Source organism: Simochromis diagramma, unplaced genomic scaffold, assembly GCF_900408965.1.
Source record: "Simochromis diagramma unplaced genomic scaffold, fSimDia1.1 OVJJ01000302.1, whole genome shotgun sequence".
Lineage (NCBI taxonomy): Eukaryota > Metazoa > Chordata > Actinopteri > Cichliformes > Cichlidae > Simochromis > Simochromis diagramma.
In genome coordinates, this window is record NW_024386792.1 from 7,177,010 (window position 1) to 7,199,133 (window position 22,124).

Genomic DNA, 22,124 nt, shown 5'->3' on the forward strand with positions numbered 1-22,124 from the left:
CACTTTTTGTTGCCATGTTCTTGTAGTCAAAATTTTTGTGAAACGGATGAAAAAAATATTTTCAAAGTCCAAAAGAATATCATCCATTTTTTTCCCTGTTTAACTATATATATATATATAGTAAAAAGAGAGTACATTCTCTTTCAGTTCTAATGTTTTGCATATCAAAACATAATAACAATCATTCTAACATTAACTACAAATGATGAACAACATAATGGTACAGGACCTTGCAGTCAATGAGTCAACCATAAACTCCTCTGTATATCTAGATTCAAATGTGAGGCAGCTCAAACTTGCCTCAGATTACTTCATGCAACAGGACAATGATCCTAAACACAGCAGCAAATCTACAACAGAAGGGATAAAAACCTGATTGAGACTGCTGTGCATAAACAAATGACTCAAAGCTGCAACATGTGGTTGTACAAACTACTGAATCATGGCGTATACCTCATCTTTCACACACCATTTTTGTGTTTTGTCTTAGTTTTTGTTAAATAATTTGGAATTTTAAGGTTGTATTTACCTAATTTCAGAACCCGCTAAGGACCAGGAGATTAAAAAAAACAAAACAAAAAACCCTCATATGTAAAATCTTCGAACTGGGGAGAAAAAAAGGGCATGCTATCGCAACTGTACCCGATATATGGTCACTGTAGATTAAAACCCAGCAAATATTCAATTTTAGAAAAAAAAAAACCCCTATTTTTATATTAATTTCTATCCAACTGAATAATGACTAGAGTGTGAGATGTACAGAGAAAGAGGAAAAAAATACTTTGAGCCAGTGGTTTAGATTGTAACAGGGTGTCTGAATTTTAATATCTGGGTATAAAAATCCAGTTTAATGAAAAACAGCAGAGACAGATTTTCTAAAAGATATTAAGCACTTTTACACAGAAACTTAGAAAGACCATTAAATCACATTTATTTAGAAAACATGAACACAAACAAGTAGACCACTGGTCCAAACATGCATCAAGTTAATTTAAAACCTTGGCAACATTTACTTGAATTACTCTTTGCATTGAAATCCCCTTACATTATGAGCGCTCAAATTCACATCTGCATTCAAGAACTACTTACATTATTTAAGGAGACCCTTGCTTCTGTGAGCATGACCGTTTTACAACATCCAAGGCAAACACCATTGAGATAAAAGAAAGAAAAATAAAACTGCATTATCAAGTAACTTCAAGTTAAGTTATGAAAAGGCTTTCAAACAGGCAGACACTTTAATGAGGTATAAAGTTTGCAGGTTTATCTATTTTAAAAGCCCATCCATAAACTCCCATTACTCATTTTGGCTTTTACAAGGTTCACAAGGAATATGGAAAAATATTAATATCTGGTTTCATTTGTCATTTAAACTCTAGATTTTGGAGTCTGATCTCATTGTCTTCCAATGATTTTAAACTCACAACAAAACTAAACAGGCAGACATTAGAAACCTTTTCGAGTACAATGTTGCCACAACCATGCCACTGTTTCCAAAGAAAAATCATACCTATTCAAAATAGCCCTGCTTATGCTTTGTTTTATAAAATGAAAACGGGTCCAGTGATAGGGAAAAAATGTCAGGGAACACACACGGGTAAGAAAGAGAAGGACCACAAGGAAGTTATTCTCTTCTTTCCACAGAAAGAAATGTCTCTAAAATGTCTCAGTCATAGGCAAAGCACACAAAATGTTCTGTTACTGTCACAATGATTGAATGCAGGAGTCTTCATGCACTCCCAGCTCCTGAGAAACTTGAGACTTAATCCACAGACAGCTTTTTCTGACCAATCAGAGCAGGCTGGACCTTTCAGGATGAGCATTTCAGGAAGAGGATGAACTGTGGCGTAGCGGCAATATGGAGCGGGGCACGGAAGAATACGTTGTGTTTAGTTTTTTTAATATTAGCATGTAAACCTATTCTAGTTTAAAAAAAAAAAAAAAAAAAGAATTATGAAATGTAAATGAGTATAACAAGAATCATAAATAGCCTTTCAAAATATAAGGTGATTGCACATACCTTTGCACACTCTCACACTTACACTATACTAGACGAGCGCGGCATCGTCACAGACAACTGACTGCAGCTCAGGAAAAAACTAAACAAAACGCTAAACTCAAACATTAGTTGGAAATTAAGTGGCTTGAACTTCCCGTTTCCCTGTTTTAATCATGACTACACTGATTTCAAACCTGTCACACGTTTTTTCATAAAAAGTCTGAAAAAATAGCCCTTGAAAGGGTACAACAGCTTTAATGTTTTAAATCAAGTTTCCAAGCACCTCCACCACCATCTGGTCCTCGTGAGCCCCTTTCAGACAAACACGCCTGAGCTGTATAAATCAGCACTCTGATCGCTTTTTCATTAACTCTTTCCCCCATAAAGACGACATCTGATGACCTCACATGTTCCCTTAACGAGTTTTGACATCTCACTGTATATCAATTAAGATGTGGTTTTACAATCATTAAAATAGTTTCCTGTTTTTCTGAAGTGTCGCTGTGATTCTGTACTGTAACCAGAAATGTGACCACTCTTCACAAAAGAACTCCAAGGATTACTCTTAGTAGGCTTTAAAGGGTAAAGAGTTAAAGTTACAGCAGCAAACGCACTAGGTCAGAAAATATGTGTATTTGGCTGACTGCATGCAGTCACAACAGAGAGACACCCACACTATTACAAGCGTGCACGTCTCTGTTGTAGCTCTGTGGGCCGATCAGCTCACTATAGAACGCAAAACACCAGCTCAGTTTCTAAACTGCTCAGAGAGAAAAATTTCCTCTGTGATAAAGTTTTCTAGCCTCTGTGAAAAGGGTTGGGGATGATGTCCTTGCTCTTAATGACAATTGTCATTAGACTTTGCTAGATTCAATACTGACAACGCACGTCCCCGTAAATACAAAGACTTTTACAAATAAAGCTGATATCGTGCACATACCGTGGCTCTCTCCGTCACAGTCACAGGGATGTCTGAATGAAGGCATGAGGAACATTGACTGAAAGACAGTATGCTGTTACTTTAAGAGACTGACAGATTCAGCGCTGTTACAAATTTCATGTCTGAAAGGGCTACAGACACCAAAAATGGATGAGTCTTCAAAAAGTGGTTTTCAACGCCTGATTTAGATTTCTCTCTCTCTCTATATAGATATATAGGTTATTTACCTATTATTGTCATCAGTTTTAGTGTAACTGCACAAAAAGCAGGCCGTCACGCTTTTCCCTGAAGCCTGTTATACCAGCCCTCATCTTTAATCACAGTGTGAATGACAGAAGAAGAAGAAGAAAGAAAGAAAAAAGGTCCTAGATGAAAAGGAATTCCACTGAACTGCATCTAAGTTCAAGTCCTGCAATTTTAACATTCACAGGGCACTGGGAAACCATTTTATGAACCAACTTCAAACAAGCTAAAGAGACTAATTGATTTTTAAGGAAAATAAAGTTAAAAGTGCACAGATAACCAAAAAAAAGGTGCTTTGCATTGGAGATGAGGATCTAAGCTTCTGGAATAGACAAAGGCCAGCTGTTGCTTAAGACGTCTGGCACTGAACACCACCAGTGGTGGCGTAGTCGTCTTCGTCCATGTAGTAGCACTCATTTCTGTATCTTCTCCTGTTCTCAAAGTCACAGTCCTCCAGGTCAGCATAGATGTAGAGGTCATCGTCCATACTGTCTGGCTGCTCTGCATCCATCTTTTCTGGGAGATAGCGCTCCAGCTCCTTCAGCTTATGTTCGGGGAGGAAATTAGCTTTTGGGAACACCACCTAATGAAACATCCGTAAATAGATTCAGTTGCAGCTCCACAATAGACCATACACGCATATTATAATGCAGAAAAATGCTAACACTTTATGTTATTTTAATGGTGTCAATGTTTGCAAATATGGGCCTCATCAGCTGCTTTGCTTACTTATGCGTAATTTAGTCATAAAAATATAAAAGACAAAGGCATTAAAAAAAAAAACAAAAACAAAATAAACAATAAATGCCAAAGAGATTCTTACCGAGAAGTGAATAATGAGACGCCCCTTCTCAAACGGCCTGCGATACGTGGGCATCCCTTCATTCAGGACACACTTAGTGTCGCCAGGCCTGATCAACTCCCCTGTAATTTAAAAAAAACAAACAAACAAATATATACAACATCAAAATAAATTAACTGAGTAAGAATGAGTTTGTAGTTTATTTTAACTACTGTACAGTAGAGGTCCAGTGGTCTTGACAAGGTGGCCTAGTTTCACTGTGAAGTACAAGCCACACCAAATGTGGTTTGCTTGGCTGACAATAACATTAGGCCCATTACAAATTAAGTCAATCTAAACAAAAAAAATCATCACTGTTTATTCATATTTTTCAAATAAAATGATTTTAACTGTTCTGGAAAAGGAGGACATCACAATGACACAACACATCTAAAACACGGTTCACATCTCACAGAGAAATCTTTCAAACATCACCTGGAATTATTTTAAAAAGCGCTATGACAGTTTCTAAATTCAATATGTGTTATTCATTGGATGCATTTTTTCAATAATACATTCATATCCTCTAAAGCAGAACAATAAAAAAAAACAAAAAACAAAAATGGACCTGAACCTGCTGATGCTAAGAATATTTTCATACACTAATCTGGTTGCCAATCAAAGTAACTCCCAAAAAGCATTTCCCACTTTGATTTACCTGGATGTGATGTGATGAGGAGAGTTCTGTTGTCCAGTGTCTGAATGGGGTTCTTGAAACCACATAAAGCCTCAACCAGCTGCAACTCCATGGACATGATGAGGTCCTCTCCTTTCCTAGTTAGACAAAAATGGAAAAAACAAACAAAAAAACAAACAAAAAAAAAACAAAAAGAAAAAAGCAAAAAGAAAGTCAAATGTCAGCCTACAGCACGGACATGGAAATTACTTTTATTTTTTATTGCACAAAAGGATGAGAGGGTGATGGTAAAGCACCAACTTTGGTTTATCATCCTAGTTAACATTCAAAACAACAAAAAGACACTGAAGAGCGGCTTCTTTTTACCTGGTGAATTGTGCATGGTCTCGCTGATCTAAAACAATGATGATGTCGCCTGGCTCGAGTCCCGGCTCCTGGTCTCCCTCTCCATGTAAAACAATTTTCTGGCCATCTCTCATTCCTGTGTAAATGTCACCGGGTAACATATGTACAGGTTTACTGTTTTCGTTGTTTGCACACCAAACAGACGCAAAAAAAAGTTTTACATTTCTCTCACCTTTGTCAATGTGGACCTCCAAGATCTTCTTCTGTCGTAGGATCTTCCGGCCTCCGCATGCTTTGCAGCGGTCCTTTTGGCTGATTCTTTTTCCTTGTCCTTGGCAGCTGTGGCACACTGTGGACATCTGCTGTACCATACCTGGAAGTAACTGGTGTACGCGGACTTGCATCCCTGTGCCATGACAAGACATGCACACCTGTACCGCTCCTTTACGACCTCCACGACCTGCCAAATGAATAATGCAGGAGAAACAGTTTGGTTAGATAACTTGCACCAGACTGATGTGACGCACATCTCACTAACATCTAAGCAACTTTTTAAGAGAAACATACCTTCACATCTGTCACAAATGGTATTCTTTGGGACAGCAAGTTTTCTTGTTGCTCCATTATAAAGCTCTTCTAGTGTCACTGTAATCTGATGAACAATATTCTTCCCTGGGGGGCAACAATATTGCAGTTAGTTATATCACAGATTTCAGCAGTAACACTTAAGCCTGAGAGGTCTCCCAGAGAAACCACTAAGACAAGCTTTCAATAATTCAATCATTTTGCTGTACATTTTAAATGCAGTAATAAGTAGAAAAAAAATCCCCAAACTCAAACATTCACACTCTCTACGTTCGAAGAGTGAGGCATTTTTTCAGAAAGCATTTCTCACACTGTCTCTTTGTAATTCTAAAGCCATCTAGAGCAAAACAGAGCATAAATCAGGCATGCTTTAGGGGCAAGTGTACCCGTGACTAACAGGTCTCTTACGGTATGAGCATGAACTTTCAAGCCTTTAAAGACTGTTCTACTTTATCTCAGCTAGAACTATAAGTGCAGAGATAATCTTTGTTTGCTTGGCATTCTCTGGCTCTGCCAATTACACAAGTCTGCCAAAAAAAAAAAAAGATTTTTCAGCTGCATGTGATATTTTTGGTAAATGTTATTGTTTTTAGAGTGCTGAATCCAAAAACGATCTCCATTTCCCTCCATCACGTACAGAGTTTTTGCAAAACATGAGGAGTTTACATAAAAAAAGCACAACAGTGATAAAAGAAAAATTCAATTAAAAATGTTTTATTACAATTAACTAAACATATTTTTTAAAGATTCCCTACCTTTCGCCATGAAGAAAATAACCCTCCACTTACCTCACTCAATTCCTCGTATTTTCTATTTGTATTTCTCTTGAGTCTCACTCTTAGAAATATTAAATGAATGTAAGACATCATTATTAGATACGCTTTTTTGACTCAAGTATAGGATACCAGATTTCAGTTGAAAAGGGGAAATTGTGTGCTTAATTACACTAAAAACACGAGTTTTGCAAGAAAACATGACGAGATTGAATTTTAAAAATATTTTCCCCGGTTTCAGTGAGTAAAAATCTATAAGAAACAGTCAAAGAATCCCGTGCAGTTTTTAGGTTGCAGACCTGTGTTATCTGTATCATGACTGACCTCTAGTGTAAAAAAGTGTACTTGTAAAAAAAACAAAAACTCTACATCACAATTAGGGGTGGGGGTGTATTAAAGATCATACAGCACCAAGCCACAGTATGATTTAACAGATTCAAACTCTTTGTGTCTGAGTCTTTAGAACCAGTTTTCTTTCATATCGCATTGCATCAGAGAACATATTTAACACAGGCAAACTAAATGGCTTTACATATTATTTCACTGCTATATCCTCTCAAAATTTGCCTACCTTTTCGCTCTCTATGCATCCGGCTGCCTCCACCAAAAAACAAGTCAAAGATATCCATGGGTGATGCAAAGCCCCCACCACCTCCACCGCCAGTTCCTCCTTCTTTTATAGCCTTTTCACCTCCCCGGTCATAAATCTCTCTCTTCTTCGGATCTGACAAAATCTCATAGGCCTGTGAGATCTGCTTGAACTTGAAGAAAAGAAAAAAGAGAAGACAGACTGTGTCAGAAGACATGTGTGCCTCACCTGTTGATGTTAATGACAGTAAGAAAATACTACACACCTTCTCTCCTTCTGTGGGATTTTTATCAGGGTGATATTTCAAAGCCAGTTTGCGATAGGCCTTTTTCAGCTCATCTGGAGTTGAGCTGGGTGGCACACCCAAAGTGTCGTAAAAACCTGTTTCTTTGACCATATTTGCCTTGAGAAACTGAAATAAATAAATAAAATATTCATAAATAAAATAAAGTTCATAAATGTTCAGCTTCTGGTGAATCTGAGCTGAGCTGGGCTGAGATCTTGTGACCATAGAGGACATTGCATGTGATCTGCATGGCCACTGTCACCCTAAACTATCAACCTGGAAATACTTCGTGATTAGATGGGAGGTGATGACTCAAACATAAAGCTTGTGGGCCACAATCAGCCCAGCAAAGACTTCAACCTAGCCCTCCGGAGAGCTTTAGAAAATGTGCACACAGACGTTAATTTTGGACTTCTAATTGTATTTTCATACGTTCATGGCCATTTATAGTACGTCAGAGTAGTAAGTAACGAACTAAATGACAAAAACGTTCCTGTTTTTTCACCATCTAATACAGTTTCTGTTAACAAAATAATTGCCAGACACTCAATGACTTACCTTTTCTGTTAATTTGACACATTTCTTTAAGCCTAAAAAGACCTGCTGACAGATTTCACTACAGCAGCATTTTTATTATTTTACTTTCACCAATCTGGCCCACTCAAGCTCAAACTGGAGTTCACAATGTGAATCGAGTCTGGCATCCCTACTCTAAAGGGTGAAGTAGATCCAAACCAGCAACTTATTCCTTATTATCATAACAGAGTCACTAAATCCCTTCACGGGGGGTGGGTGGGGGTGGGGATTCAAAGAATTAGCTACCAGTTACCAGCACCACACAAATACAGCCTCAATCCAGCCCTTTTAAAAACAGTCAGATAACTAGCAAGTCCTACACAAGACCTTTTCCGTTGTAAAAAGGAGCAAAGACCAGTAGTGCCTTCACTTTCTGTCCGGCGTTGAGTAATTTGTTTACTCAACGCTGCCATATTTGTTTTAGAAGCGATAGTAAAACTTGGCGACTCAACTATTTGTAATCTTTTATTAGTGGGAATAAAAGATCACAGTATATTTGAACAAGATGTTTGTATCCAGTTGGTTTCAGAGGTGTTTATAAATCAATAAAAAACAACTCGTACTGTTGTCGAACGCTCCTTTTGGTACTTTTCAGACATCTCCAGTTACTTAGGTTTTACATAATCCAGTGGTTAAATGTATGCTGTTACATGAGGGGCACAAACTGGGGCTGCTCGGGCCCTACGAGGCTATTTGAGCTACTTAGCCCGGCTAAGGGAAAAAAAAAAAGGTTAGCTTTGTTGTTTTCTCAACTTAAACACCGACCAAAAAATACACATGACACTTGTGATAAACACCGTGTGAACAGATAATTACTGTTTTCCAACCTTATATGAAGACAATGATGTCGCCTCACAACCTCCGCTCACAGCAACTCTTCTAGAAGGTTCTTCTAACCCGCCTCTATCGTAAATGAAAGTCGCGTCCGGTGACGTTTATTTCCTGCGACGGAGCCCCCAGTCACCCAAACAAGCGTGAACTGTTGGAAACAGAAACCCTGGTTGCGAGGCCGAAGACAAACGATGATAAAATGCCACTCTGTTGGCTTATTAGCGAGGAGGGGAATCATAAACCCATTCAGCTCCCTCATTTACAGACTGTTGTGTTGGGGCGAGGGCCAGAAACAACCATCAAAGACAAAAAATGCTCTCGGCAGCAAGGTAACAGCATCTCAGTCTGAAACACTAGCAGTGTTAACAATTAGATCAACTATTGAAGTTTTTTTTTTTTTTATCAAAATAAAAAAGAAAGATTAAAAAAGAGATGTATTGTATGACCGCTAAGGTTATGGCCACGTCAACACAGCCTGAGCTCTCTTAGGCAGGTGTTCTTGTAATCTGTTTAAGCGATCTTCAAGAAGCCTGGAGAACTGCAGGCTTCTTGAATGACATTCAAATCTCTTCTTTAGATGTTGGCCGCCTTTTGTTTCGTTCTCAATCAAGGTGATCACAGACTGCTTTAACAAGGATGATAGCTGATGCTGAAAAATTTAGCTGTTGCCAATCAGGTGCTTTCCAGATGCAAGGTGAATCAAAATGTGATGGTACTTCTCTGCATTCATAATTCCATCAATTTTGATAAGATCTCAGCAACACTGGCTGAAACGCAGACCGAGCCTCCACTGTGTTTTACATATGCCTGTAGACATTTACTGTTGTGTTTCTCCTGACCTCCTTCTTACATATTAGTAACAAATTGAACCAAAATGTTTAAATTTGGATTTGACACGCCATAATACCCGTCGCCCTTGATTTTTCATTCCAGTTCTCAACCTGAACTGAAACCCTTTCTCCCCATTTCCCTTCTTTCTTTCATGACTGTCACCTCTCCAGTGAGACCATTTCTGATGAGGCTTTGATTAATAGTTGATGGATCAACTGAAGGGCCGAATGCATTTCTGTAATATTGAGGTTAAGCACTTATTAAGCGTCTTACTGAGCACACAAAGCCAAAACCATACATTAAACTATACACTACAAACAGCGTATCTGCCTCACATCCATGGGTATATTAGAATCACCACTAACATGTATATCTTTGGACTGTGGGAGGAAGCTGGAGGACCCATAGGAAGCCCAAACCCATTTACAGCATTTTTAATTGACTTTCTAAACTATTATAAATTTCCCAAAGATTTTATCATTAACATGTGGAAAGTGTGACTTTTGCAAATGTCTTTTCCAACCAGTGGAGCTGAAAGCAGAATGCAACAAAGGTTATGTCAAAGTTAAACAGGTAAGATACTTACACATTCATAATTTGAATATCTATAAAGAGGTTAAACTTTTTCCCATCTTCCACTTTTTACTATATAATCTTACAATCTGTCTTTTATATCCCCATTTTTATTCCAAAGCTGGGCTTAAACCCCACCTCTGTAGACTCCGTGGTGGTCGGTAAAGACAGTGAGGTCAAAATAAAGCCTGGACAGCACCTTCATATTGTCAATCAGCTTTACCCCTACACTGTACAGTTCAAAGAGGATCCCACTGGCAGCCAAAGTGGAACAAAAAGGCAGCGAGAGTCCACTTCAGAGGACCGAGAGAGTCAGAGGGACGCTCAGAGTATGAAAACAGACAAACAAACAGAAAGGATCTCAGTGTCAGTCAGTCACGCTGATTCCCCAAAAACAAATGTAAGAAAAAAAATGTTTGGATTGTTTTCATGTTTTGAGTTTGAAGGAATACATTATCCAGAAGAAACATGTCCCCTAATATCGGTTGCAGGAAAATGCTGGACACTGGAGTCAAGGCCTTAAGACATCAATGCAAGACCCCAAGATGCAGGTAGCCGTTCTATAAAAGAGACTCACGATGTGATGTTGACTGGAGAACTGGATTTTGTCTCTAATATCCAATTTTTAACTTTTTTAAACTAGGTGTACAAGGATGATAAAGTGGTCGTTATTAAAGATAAATACCCCAAAGCTCGCCACCACTGGCTTGTGCTCCCGTGGCAGTCAATTCCCAGCCTGAAGGCTTTGCGCACTGAGCACTGTGATCTGGTGAAACACATGCAGAAAGTTGCTGACCAAATGATTCAACAGCGCCCAGATTGTAGTTCGGTGCAGTTCCGCACGGGATACCACGCCATCCCAAGCATGAGGTAAAAATTTAGACTATATGAAATGATTTTGTGAACTTGGGAGAGTAACTAAACTAAACTAAAAATATGGAGGTAATATGCTTAGACTTGGTCCTTTTACTACAATTTGACTGATGAGGCTTTAGTGGATGTGTTTATTGAGACTGCTATAACAAACAATTAAAAACAACAAAAAACATATAGTTTTAAATTAGAATAAGAATAGTGATAATAATGATAGTAATTGTTGGTTTTATAGAGAATTTTTCAGAATCTACCTTAAAAAGTGCTTCAGAGAGCAGCAAAATAAAACAAAGACTGAATGAAATAAAGAAGTACAGGGCAGAATAAACTAAAAATTAAGACCAATAAATTGTAGAGAGAAATTCAGGAAATGAAAGACAGTTCGAAGTCAATTAAAAATCAAAGTAAGCATTTTTTGTTTGTTTGTTTGTTTACCAGGTAGACACCGAGCTCCAGTTAATGTGGTACTCAAGGTTAAAGAAGCTCTGAAGTTAATGACTTTTAAGAGGTTAGGGTTAAGGATTTTCATTCTGACTCAAAAGCTTGTGAAATCAATCACGTGGTTGTTATAAGCTAAAAAACAAAAGCGTCAACAGAATACATTTGGAAGCAATTTTGAAAGGGAATCCTAACTTTCTGGGAATAAATGTTAATTTAAAAAAAACTGTGCAAACTTCTCTATGCTTAAAATAAGTACATTTCATGTTTACGCTTAGTGTAAATGAACCTTAATTGCTCATCATTTCCGCATTGAACGTTTACTTTTATTTGTCTGTTTTTTATGTTTTCATTTACAAAGGCTCTGATTTTTCAAATTTGCGTTTTTAATGTTTCATCCTGTTCTTCTGATCTGGCTTTAATTTTTCATATGAACATGTAAAACATCTTTAAAACCATTAAAGAGAAATGTGATGCAGATGTATTATTGTATTTAAAAAATGAATCTAATAAATTGTAGTGTGGTCCCAACGTCTGACACATAAACAACAATCATTACCTTAAAATAACTACTACATACTGTGTGAGTGTCTAGATCAGGGGTCCCCAATCCCAGTCCACGAGGGCCGGTGTCCCTGCAGGTTTTAGATGTGTCCTTGATCCATCACAGCTGATTTAAATGGATAAATTACCTCCTCAACATGTCTTGGAAGTTCTCCAGAGGCCTGGTAATGAGCTAATCATGTGATTCAGGTGTGTTGACCCAGGGTGAGATCTAAAACCTGCAGGGACACCGGCCCTCGTGGACTGAGATTGGGTACCCCTGGTCTAGATTCTTCCCACATTATTTTGGAATAAAAGTGCCACGAAACTTGAAGCTAGAAGCTGTTTTGGACATCTGCTGCCATCTTGTGGCTAAGATCTGAAATGTAAACGCTTCAGACTTTACTTTCTAATCTTAAACAGGTTTTTAATGTGGCTTTGAAATGTTCTCTCTTTCAGCCATGTTCACCTCCACGTGATCAGCCAAGACTTTGACTCACCTTGTTTAAAGAACAAAAAGCATTGGAACTCATTTACAACAGATTACTTCATTGACTCTAAGGGTAAGAACAGTTCTAGTTTATTTTTAACACCTGCTTAGAAATAATTTGGCTTTAGAGCAAATCATTTATACTGTGGACTCAAAATACTTTGTGTTTTTCTTCCTGCAGATGTCATTCAGATGCTTGAAACTGATGGAAAAGTCACTGTGAAAGAAGGCACCAGTGAGTTGTTGAAGCTACCTCTCCGCTGCCACGTGTGTCGCAAAGAGCTTCCCACTATACCGGCACTGAAGGAACACCTGAAGTCTCATTTCTGAGATAACAATGTGACTGTAACTCATGCTCATGCTCTGGGTTTTCATTGATCACATATCTCATGTTAACTTTTTTTTTTTTTTTATAGTATAGATTCATTCTTTTGTACAATGTTAAGTTCCTGTAGGTTCCATAATTATTGGCCTGATTACAAATTCCAAAGGTCTTCAATGTTTGTTGCTTTTTCAGCTTTTTAGGGTTTTCCAGTTTAATAGGAAATTGAGTGTCAAGCTACAAAACGTTCAAGGTAAATGCCATCAGTGTAATGCAAGGTCATGGATTTCATTTAGTGTTAATACCATTTCAAACATGTTAAAATATTTTGCAATAAATATTTTCTAAGAACTAAATACTGCCTATATCTTTTCAATTAAAGTTGCCTCTTTTAAGTCCTGCAGTGCATCAAGTTTAGACTGATTTTTAATGCAGATTTACAGAAAACAAAGGAAGCTGTCGATGTATTGTACTGGGAATGCATTAACTCGCTTTCAGAGCCGGCACAGCTACCACAGAAATCAGCATTTGTTTCAAAAAGTATAAAAGAAACCTTTCGAACTTACAGGTTTTTATATAAGGAAAAATAGCTTGCTGGAAAAAAAAACTGTACTGCTTTGATGTGTTGAAATAGTAGCAGACAGTCAAATAACACATTGGTACTTGGGAGAACTTTTTGTACTTTTTCTTTGCAGCTATTACAGTACTCCTTTAGCAAATAACAGTTAAAGCTTGCTCAGCCACCTACTGCTAATACCTACGTCTCCGTATTTTGATTCTCATTCTAATTATGTGATTGAGAAATCTGTTTAAACCATTACCAGAGCACAGCCTCTTTACACCCGCACACTCGCAGTATCTCTAGTCACACCAATCATTTGCATATCCTCCTTCACTACATTCAAGAACCTCTTCTGTGGCCTTCCTTCGTGTTCTCCTGCCTTGAAGCTCCATATTCAACATGCTTTGTACAATACATCTCCCTCCTCTGCACATGTCCAAACCATCTGATCCTTGATTCTCTGGACTGTTCGACCTGAGCTGTCCCTCTGATGATCATTTCTAATCCCACCCATCCTGGTCCGATGATCTCAGCATCTTCAGCTCCACCTCTTGTCTTTTTTTCCCCCAAACCACACATAATAGCAGGTCTCACTACCATCTTATAAAATTTGTAATTAAACTGTCTGCCAGAAAACCCAAAAGCGCTTTTTGCCTCACAGTTTGTTGTCATAAATCTCAGTAAATTATGGAAAACCAGGTGTACTATGATATTGAATCAGACAGTTATGTTGACATGGTCATTAAACAGATTATTGGTGACCTTCTCGGTGAGGAGAACATATTTAGACCATAAATATGGGTGAATTGTCTCCTGGACATTGGCAGACATATTTTGCTGGTGGACAATGTGAATCAACTGGAAATTTCCTTTAGTCTTCGCTATGCTTTGTGACTGATTCTGTGCAGTATATCAAATTTTATATTGTATTTGTTTTTCCTGGCGTTTTTCCAGATTGTTGTATATGGTTTCGCCCTTTTCCTCAAGAAAGATTATAAAAACGTAATTTGCATTAGTACACAATACAACATGAAGATTTGGTACCATCTAGTGGGGACTTTTCATATAAGCCGCGACAGTTTTCAAGATTTGTCTAATGACGAACTACTTCTCCACACGATATTCAGTATTTTTAGGGTAATATCGTCATCAACCAGTACAACAGAAATGTAAAAATAAATTAAACAAAAAAGGCTGTAGTGGCCCGTACGGGGATCGAACCCGCGACCTTGGCGTTATTAGCACCACGCTCTAACCAACTGAGCTAACCGGCCACGTCTGCGAATGAGAAAGTACCATTTATATAGAGAGTCATACATATCACACGTCGTAGTTTCACATTCGACTACAAGGCAAGTATTATGTGCTAGTATTTCATTTAAGAAGTCTCAGTAATAAACAGCAATACTCTGCGACAATGCTGTCTTTGCTAGTGATCCGATACCAATAACAATACTTTTAACCTATAAAGGGAGTTTATGTAGGGGAGAACAGTACCTCGTGATTTAGGCTGTGAGATTAGCCTAACCAGCATTCATTAGCCAAATTTGGAACATATTTTAATGACCTCTAAATGGCTGTAACAATCCTGTGGTTTAAATGTGTTATAGACCATTAATAAAAGAGACGTGATAGTAAACACAAAAAGTTGTTTTCATACTATCAATATGTGGATCAATTCGCCCACCTCTAATATGCAGGACAGCATTTTGCTTAAAAATGTATTATTGTAGAGGTGCACTCAGCTTAAAATTTTTATTCTTTGTTTATTCAGCTGTCCTGCCACTATTTTTCAGTAGCTAATTGTAATTTTTAGAGATGGACCGATCTGATATTACCTATCGGTATCTGTCCGATACTGACTTAAATTACTGGATCGGATATCAGAGAGAAATCAAAAATGTAATCCCATCCGAAGTATCACAAAACGCGCTACTTGGCGTACCCAGCTCGGCACATCGGAGCAGTATGCCCTGTCAGCGTCTGTTGGAGCATTTGGAGCTGCTACGTGCTTCCTAACAGCAGCATTTCATCTCTGCGAAAACTATCCCAGAGAAGTAAAGCAAGTGTGTAAGTTCATCCCTGAATGTTTGCATAGTATCTCCACGTTAAGCTTAACAACTGATATATTGAGCCACAGCTGGACTGGTCATTTGAGTTCCAGTTTGAGGTGAAAAGGAAGCGATTTGTCCCTTACATCAGCTAGAATTAAAAAATAGACACAAAGCTGGAGTTATTCTGTCTTTGCAGCGCAGTTGCATCTATTTCTCTCATTCACTCCCCCTTCCTCTCCTGTTATTACTTCAAACATGAAACTGATCAATGATCAGCTGATCTTCTGCAGCAAGTCCCATCTTGTTTGTTTTTATCGCCCACTTTGCGCTAGAAAGAGGAGACCAGGGGCCCGTTCTTCGTACGTCGCTTACTACATCCAAGATCAAATGACACATCCAAGACCAAATCATCGCGCTAACTCTGAGCTCGCTAATCCGGTTCTCCGAACACACCTGCTGTTGACGATTAGTACAGCTGGATGAAGTAATGTGAGATCACTGGGTGTCGTAAAAGGGGCTACGCATCGATAGTAGAAACATTGATCGGCAACCCTTTGATTGGTCGGCGAAAATGTCGAAGGAGCGCGTTCGGTAATTTTCGGCAGCAGAGCAAGAACTCCTGAGTGAGGGATTTCAGGAGTTTCAGAGTTTAATCAGAACGCAAGGGAACACTGCAAAGGCTGCAAAAGCAAGGAGAGAGGGCTGGCAGAAAGTTGCTGACAAATTAAACTCGTAAGTAATTTCATATCACACTATATTATCCAATATTATATTACATTATATTATATTATATTATGTTATATTATATCCCCTTTCACATTAGAGCCACAACAGGACCCACTAGAACATGGGAACAAGTAAAAGTGAAATATAAGAATATTCCACAGAATGGTAATATTTATCACTTATATTGCTTTTCGTCTCTTGGAAAGAGACCCTGAAATAATGTGTTTGTTTGTTCATAACAGCAACCAAGAAAAGGGCAGAGCAAACAAAGACAGGTGGTGGTCCTGCACCCCCTCGTCAACAAGTTGGTTAAGTGAATAATACCCTCACGGGAAAATCGATATCTCTCAATGAGCACACTGTCGCGCTGAGCTAAAGGATCCTGTCTGTCCCGCAATATACGCTGGATTCTGAGGACTCTCCTTATCAATCTTGCACCTTCCGCAATGGGTGGCTCGCGTAAACGGACAGGACATGGCTGCGACAGGCTTCCCAAATCCACCTTCGCTTTTATAGCCGTGGTCTCCCATCTTGATTACACGAAGTAATTTGCAATTACTACTCTGAAATATGAATTACATCTGTAATAATCAACTACATGTAATAGAATGTTAATAGTACATTTCCCCTTTTTAGGATATGACCTGTATGTATCTGTGTGAAATCAATAAAAGGATCAAGTGCTGCATTATCTTTAGTTACATTGATGTTATTTATTTATGGTGAAACAGTGGTGGAATATCGCTGTTGCTTTCGTATAAATGAAGCTGACATACCTGCGTGGCCGCGATCTAATCCTGTTTACATAAAGTAAGCCTGCTCCCGAGCAGGTTTACGCTTACGGCTCTGTTGCTATGACAGCAAGTCCCGGATGAGCTTCGGGAACCGAACAATCCAAGATCACGCGAAATCGTCAACAATCAAATCCAGCTAACTTACTTAGCGAGGTACGAAGAACGGACCCCAGCGGATGAACGACAGCAGCACGTTGTTTATCCGCTGCCTGATAAGCTGTTGTTAGAACGTATTTAATATTACTTTCTAGTATCAGCTGAGGTTTGCTGGAGCCATGGCTGTAAAAGCTGCTGGTCATGATATCCGTTTGCGGTGAGAGGGAAACATGAAGATGAAACCAGGAGATGTCCTTACTGAATCATCAGAGCTGAGCAGGTGATGGAGAAACAGGTTTACCTTTTAGGTGACATGAATGAGTTGAAGGGAAGTTATGAACTGTTTCTGAGAGACAAATAACACCAGGATCCTTTTCTAAGTAGCTGACAGCTGGTAACTGTGCAGGGGCGGGTCTAGCAAAGTTTTGTCGGGGCCAGGTAGGGCATTAACGGAAAGGGGGGCACAAAGAAATATTTTTCTTTGTTATGTCATTTAAAAACTTTGAATAAATAATTATCTGAATCTTACAACAAAACTGGTCATCTGATTAAATGTATAGAAATCCATTATTGTATATAGTAACTAATAAGTCTAATATACACCCTAGTAAGCTATAGTATTTTTTCCTTTGGGAAGGTACCATCTGTGCAGTCTGCAATTCTGTTGAAGAAAGATGTTGAATCTATTTAATTATTGTAGAAAAATAATTGATTTCTGTGCATTTGTTTTACACTTGCATTAAATTAAAGTTGATTACATCGATTAAGGGCGGGGGGTGGTTCCCTAATATTTTTGCTGGGAGTTGGCAACCCTATTAGTTAGGTAGGTAAGTACCAGAATAGGGAGGATGGTGTAGGTTTAAATTTATTAGATTGATCTGTGTTGCTGAACTATAAAATGTTTTGGGTGGAGTGTATTTTTTGCATACAGGTATAACAGAATAGCTTCAGTCTCGTTTTTTAAAACTTGAGTATGAACTTATACAAAATGCAGCAAGATATTTATAAAAAACAGTTTTATTGATTACAGAATATGCTATATCGGATTCATATTGGTATCGGCAGATATCCAAATTTATGATATCGGAATCGGTATCGGACATTAAAAAGTGGTATCGTGCCATCTCTAGTAATTTTAAAAGCTACATAATGTGCATGCAAAATATGAATTTGCAAGGCAGTTATTATATGTATTTTACTATAATTTTCTAAATATTTTAAAAAGTAGAGAGTACAGTTTTATGTATTGGCCTGTTATAAAATTGCATGATGGATAAATCCTTGATTAAAATGGTATGCCAACACACCACAAGCCCCAAATCCATGATTATATTATTTATTTATTATTATAAAAACAAAGTAAACACTTAGGATAATATCACCTCGATAATTTTCACACAAAAATCAGCTGCATGTAGCATTATGTCATTATAAACATAAAGCAATCTATAAAACAAAATCTATCATCCTGAAGTGTTCAGGCTAGTCATAGTGCTAGAGTTCATAGAGGGAAATGAGAGGCTGCACAAGAGCATGTCATCATCTTCGCAGCATTAACTCCCTGTCATCCTCATCTGGCACCATCAGATTATCCACTGAGAAATGAGCATCATCTCCTACACTCTGGAAGAAACGCTCCTCACTTTCGCAGCTCTGAGTGCCATTCACACAGTCCCTGGCTTTCAGTTGTTTCAGCTCGGTGCTGTCACTGGCATTGCTGTCCTCTGTACTCATGCTGGTGTCACTGCTGTCGCTGCTGTCTTTGGTCTCGTTGCTCTCGTTGCTCTCACTGCTCTCGCTGCTGGAGCTGTCTTTGCTTTCATTGCTGTCATTGGTGGCAGTTGTGGTTTCTATGCTGTCACTGGTGCTGTCACTGCTGTCTGTGGGGTTCACCAGCAGGTTTGTGTTGGGCAGCTCATTGCTGTCCTCTGCGCTAAGGGCTTTCACTGTATTTGTAAACACTCGCACCCAGCTCTAAAGCGGTGAATAAAGAGAGCACTGTGTTAACTAACTGTAACCTCTACTTAAGCAGGTTAAATGAAATAATTTGATAACGTAAAAGATTTATCGCACCTTTCTGACATTCTCTTCACTGCCCATACTATCATCTTTGGTGTCAGGCATGGAGTCCATCTGTGGAACAGAGGTGAAGAAACAGTGTAATTCTGTACTACACATAATACACTAAGTAAAAGAAGTTGTTTTACTTCATCTTACCTCATCCGACTGACTGTCACTCTCTTCTGAAGTCTGTTTGTGGAAATGAAACCCATTTAAGGATGCAAATATCAGATTTATTCCAGGTTTATTCATTTGTATCATCTGATATCCAAGGTTACACCCAGAAATCCTAACAATTTGCTAATGCTTTAAAGATTATGAAATGGAAATAGCAACCTTGTTGAAGGATAACAGTAAAATATTACACGGATTGCTAATAGGACCCACCGTGTCCTCTGATGTGTCCTCTGAAGTGTCCTCTGAAGTGTCCTCTGATGTGTCCTCCAATGTGTTGTCTGTGGATTCTAATGATTCTGACTCTGAGCTCTGTATATAAAAAAAAACAGAGACATTTTCAGTAAACAGAAAAATGATTTTGATCTGTGTGTTAGGATGAAGGTTTTCTGAAGACATATCAGAACCAAAATAACTCACCTGATTTGAGGTGTTTTCCTCTGTGCTCTGCAACACAGACAGGAACAAAGAGTCATGTGGATGAAACTCAGCAATCAAATGTGATGGAAAGAGTCAGGAAAAATAACCATTTACTCATTACTGAAATAAATGTACACATTACCTGAAGCTCTGAGGTGTCATTTTCAGACGATTGTGAAACAGACACACTTTCAGTCTGGGTAAACAAAACAAAGTAAGCACAGAGAAAAATGTATTTTAATTATATGCTTTAACTGCCGCATCAACAATCATCATTCATTTAGATTTCATTCTTGTCAACCCTTGCTTGGGCAAGCTATTACTGCCGGAATGGAAGCAGACATAAAGTATAGTAAACAATAGTTTCTGAAATGGGAATCATCTTGAGGTCTGGAGAAACTTCCAGTACCCACGCCCATTGTTAGCTTTTCCTGCTGACTGTCTTCAAGGAATTCAGCTTTACTGCAGGCAGACTATATAGTTTAGTAGTTTATGTATAGTTCCTGAAATATACTCAAACGTACAGAAGCTCAAATATATGAAAAGAAAATCATTGCCAAATTTAAACTTACTAATTTAAACATCTATAAATAAAAACAAAACTTGAAATTTTAAATTATTAAGTTAAACTTTGAATTATTATGGAATTATTTGCTTTCTTTTTTCTCTCTCTTTCCTAGTACCAGAAACAAGGTCTAATACAACTGTGATTTAGCATTTGGGAAAAAATATTAAAAAATGATTTGTGTTTTGAAAATGCTACTTACTGAGTTTGATGCAACCTTGCTTGATACTGAAACAACAGTGTGCAAAATCTGTCAGAATGAAAATGGAACAGATGGTTATTTAATGGACACTTTATTATTATTATTATTATTATTATTATTATTATTATTATTATTATTATTTCTAAAAATACATATAGTTATGACATGCTTTAGTTCCATGTCACCTATTATTTTACTAATAGCAAGTAACATTATGCTTATTTGTACCTAGTATTATTGATTTTTTTGTTGTAACCGTGTCCTTGAACCTCAGTAATACTTTCAAATAAACAAAAATACACAGCATGGAAGATGGGAGAATATTTCGTCTATCTGAAAGTTATGTAAAAAAAAAATTACGGTGAAAAAATCTTTCAAAATTGAGACCTTTTTAATAATTGATTTTTGTTTTCTGCTTTCATACTCACCGGGTTGGAAAAGACTGCTCCAATCAGGCAAAATGTAATGATGGGAACCTTCATTCTGTAAAAAAAAGTATGTAATTATTATTCTCATTAAGTTCAGTTCAGTGTAAGAGTAACTACTATGGTGCATTAGCAAAAGAAACTCCCCCCAAAATAGGGTCACATCCATTTGCTCTTGGGTTTAAACTTCTAGATGTTAAGTTACTACAAACCAAACTGACAATTCAAAACTTTCAAAGTTGTGATCACTAAAGTAAGAGTTGTGATCAAAAGTAATAATAATAATACTACATAATCATTTACTCTACCTCAGTTTCAGAGATAATAAAAAAAGATGCAGCTGGTGCTCCTCGTTTAGTCTATAAGGCAGCAAACAGGAGAATCCGGAGTCTGTCCTGAACCTCGAATGGAAGCTTGCAGTTGAAGTAAAATCACGATGTGTGGATATGCTGGAGGGAACTCCCAGGACTACTGTATATAAGTATTCTCATTTAAGGTGATTGCATCACTTCCTTCCGGATGTGTCTTTTTTGTCGTCATGCGAAGGTGTATTTGTTCCGGAGAGGGAGTTCAGAAAACACACAGTGGCGTGATGATGATTGTACACACACACACACACACATAGATACTGTGTGCTCTTTTATCCAGTCACAAAATTTCCTACACCCCCTCTCACGTCTTTAGTGAAATATAATTTAACTCACTAAACTATAGGGTTTGTGGCCTGTTGAAAAAATAAACTCACCCACTCAGAGAGGAAAAGAGGGCTAGACAGTTTCATGCTTGTTTCCGGTGAAACTTTTTTTTTCTTTTCCTTTTCCCCTCCTTCCCTTTCTATTTGGAATTTTGTTTTTGTCAGATGATGGATTACATGGAACAGGTTACAAGTAGTACAAGTGCGAGGGCTATAAAGTTTTCAATATAAGGTTGGTTTAAATTGAGAAAATTAAACACTGCCTTTTATAAAAACTTCACATAAATGGATTAACTTCAGATACACACACACGCCCACACATATACACGCACACTGTGACAAAGTACAATATTAATTCAGTCTATTAAAACAAGAACAAACCATATTTTGCCTTCACTGCTAAATGATGTTATTGGAAATTGTGTTTTTGGAACATTAAGCATGTACAGTATGTACAAGTAAAGGCTTCTATATATATTTCCATCCTGTGGTATATAATCGCTTCCTGGATATACTTATATGGCCAGGCCCAAAATAAGCTTTCAGAATTCCTTGTTTAACCTCACTTTGGATTTCAGCTAAGCAAAAGAAACCTGTAATTAGACTGAATGTTCACCAGTCCAGCGCTCTCCACCA

General features: G+C 37.9%; 3 protein-coding genes and 1 non-coding gene across 7 annotated transcripts; 1 reads left to right on the top strand and 3 right to left on the bottom strand.

Moving 5' to 3' along the window:
* Positions 1 to 794: 794 nt before the first annotated feature.
* dnaja1 (DnaJ heat shock protein family (Hsp40) member A1) lies at positions 795 to 8,747 on the bottom strand. 2 transcript variants are annotated; one of them, XM_040024156.1, is made up of 9 exons: positions 8,642 to 8,747; positions 7,218 to 7,364; positions 6,935 to 7,124; positions 5,573 to 5,677; positions 5,238 to 5,465; positions 5,027 to 5,141; positions 4,682 to 4,797; positions 4,006 to 4,106; positions 795 to 3,765 (listed from the first exon to the last, which is right to left on the bottom strand). In XM_040024156.1, exons 2-9 carry the CDS (start codon positions 7,347 to 7,349, stop codon positions 3,532 to 3,534), a joined length of 1,221 nt encoding a protein of 406 aa, XP_039880090.1. In that variant the 5' UTR covers positions 7,350 to 7,364; positions 8,642 to 8,747; the 3' UTR covers positions 795 to 3,531. The 2 variants fall into 2 exon arrangements, with proteins under 2 accessions (XP_039880090.1, XP_039880089.1); XM_040024155.1 differs by having other exon boundaries at positions 6,935 to 7,364.
* A 59-nt stretch (positions 8,748 to 8,806) lies between these two features.
* aptx (aprataxin) lies at positions 8,807 to 13,071 on the top strand. Of its 3 annotated transcripts, none has more exons than XM_040024157.1 (7): positions 8,817 to 8,974; positions 10,003 to 10,049; positions 10,171 to 10,449; positions 10,535 to 10,600; positions 10,693 to 10,919; positions 12,363 to 12,466; positions 12,575 to 13,071. In XM_040024157.1, the coding sequence occupies exons 1-7, from the start codon at positions 8,845 to 8,847 to the stop codon at positions 12,721 to 12,723; spliced, it is 1,002 nt and encodes a 333-aa protein (XP_039880091.1). In that variant the 5' UTR covers positions 8,817 to 8,844; the 3' UTR covers positions 12,724 to 13,071. The 3 variants fall into 3 exon arrangements, with proteins under 3 accessions (XP_039880094.1, XP_039880091.1, XP_039880092.1); XM_040024158.1 differs by having other exon boundaries at positions 10,541 to 10,600; XM_040024160.1 differs by lacking the exon at positions 10,003 to 10,049 and having other exon boundaries at positions 8,807 to 8,974; positions 10,288 to 10,449.
* A 1,406-nt stretch (positions 13,072 to 14,477) lies between these two features.
* Positions 14,478 to 14,551, bottom strand: trnai-aau. Its single transcript has one exon. It is a non-coding gene; the product is annotated as a tRNA-Ile (tRNA).
* A 3,823-nt stretch (positions 14,552 to 18,374) lies between these two features.
* Positions 18,375 to 21,299, bottom strand: scpp1 (secretory calcium-binding phosphoprotein 1). Its single transcript, XM_040024161.1, has 9 exons — positions 21,103 to 21,299; positions 20,798 to 20,852; positions 20,370 to 20,417; positions 19,745 to 19,798; positions 19,603 to 19,629; positions 19,396 to 19,494; positions 19,165 to 19,197; positions 19,021 to 19,080; positions 18,375 to 18,921 (listed from the first exon to the last, which is right to left on the bottom strand). The coding sequence occupies exons 2-9, from the start codon at positions 20,849 to 20,851 to the stop codon at positions 18,487 to 18,489; spliced, it is 810 nt and encodes a 269-aa protein (XP_039880095.1). The 5' UTR covers position 20,852; positions 21,103 to 21,299; the 3' UTR covers positions 18,375 to 18,486.
* Between the last annotated feature and the right edge of the window lie 825 nt (positions 21,300 to 22,124).

Coding starts and splice junctions, on each gene's coding strand:
- scpp1 (XM_040024161.1), bottom strand. CDS start 20,851: ATGAAGGTTCCCATCATTACATTTTGCCTGATTGGAGCAGTCTTTTCC. Junction 19,630..19,744: donor ATGACACCTCAGAGCTTCAG/GTAATGTGTACA, acceptor TCTGTGTTGCAG/AGCACAGAGGAAAACACCTC. Junction 18,922..19,020: donor GTGAAGAGAATGTCAGAAAG/GTGCGATAAATC, acceptor TCACCGCTTTAG/AGCTGGGTGCGAGTGTTTAC.
- aptx (XM_040024157.1), top strand. CDS start 8,845: ATGCCACTCTGTTGGCTTATTAGCGAGGAGGGGAATCATAAACCCATT. Junction 8,975..10,002: donor AAAATGCTCTCGGCAGCAAG/GTAACAGCATCT, acceptor TTTTCCAACCAG/TGGAGCTGAAAGCAGAATGC. Junction 10,450..10,534: donor CTGATTCCCCAAAAACAAAT/GTAAGAAAAAAA, acceptor CCCTAATATCGG/TTGCAGGAAAATGCTGGACA.
- dnaja1 (XM_040024155.1), bottom strand. CDS start 7,349: ATGGTCAAAGAAACAGGTTTTTACGACACTTTGGGTGTGCCACCCAGC. Junction 5,678..6,934: donor GATGCATAGAGAGCGAAAAG/GTAGGCAAATTT, acceptor GTTGCCCCCCAG/GGAAGAATATTGTTCATCAG. Junction 5,466..5,572: donor CATTTGTGACAGATGTGAAG/GTATGTTTCTCT, acceptor TTCATTTGGCAG/GTCGTGGAGGTCGTAAAGGA.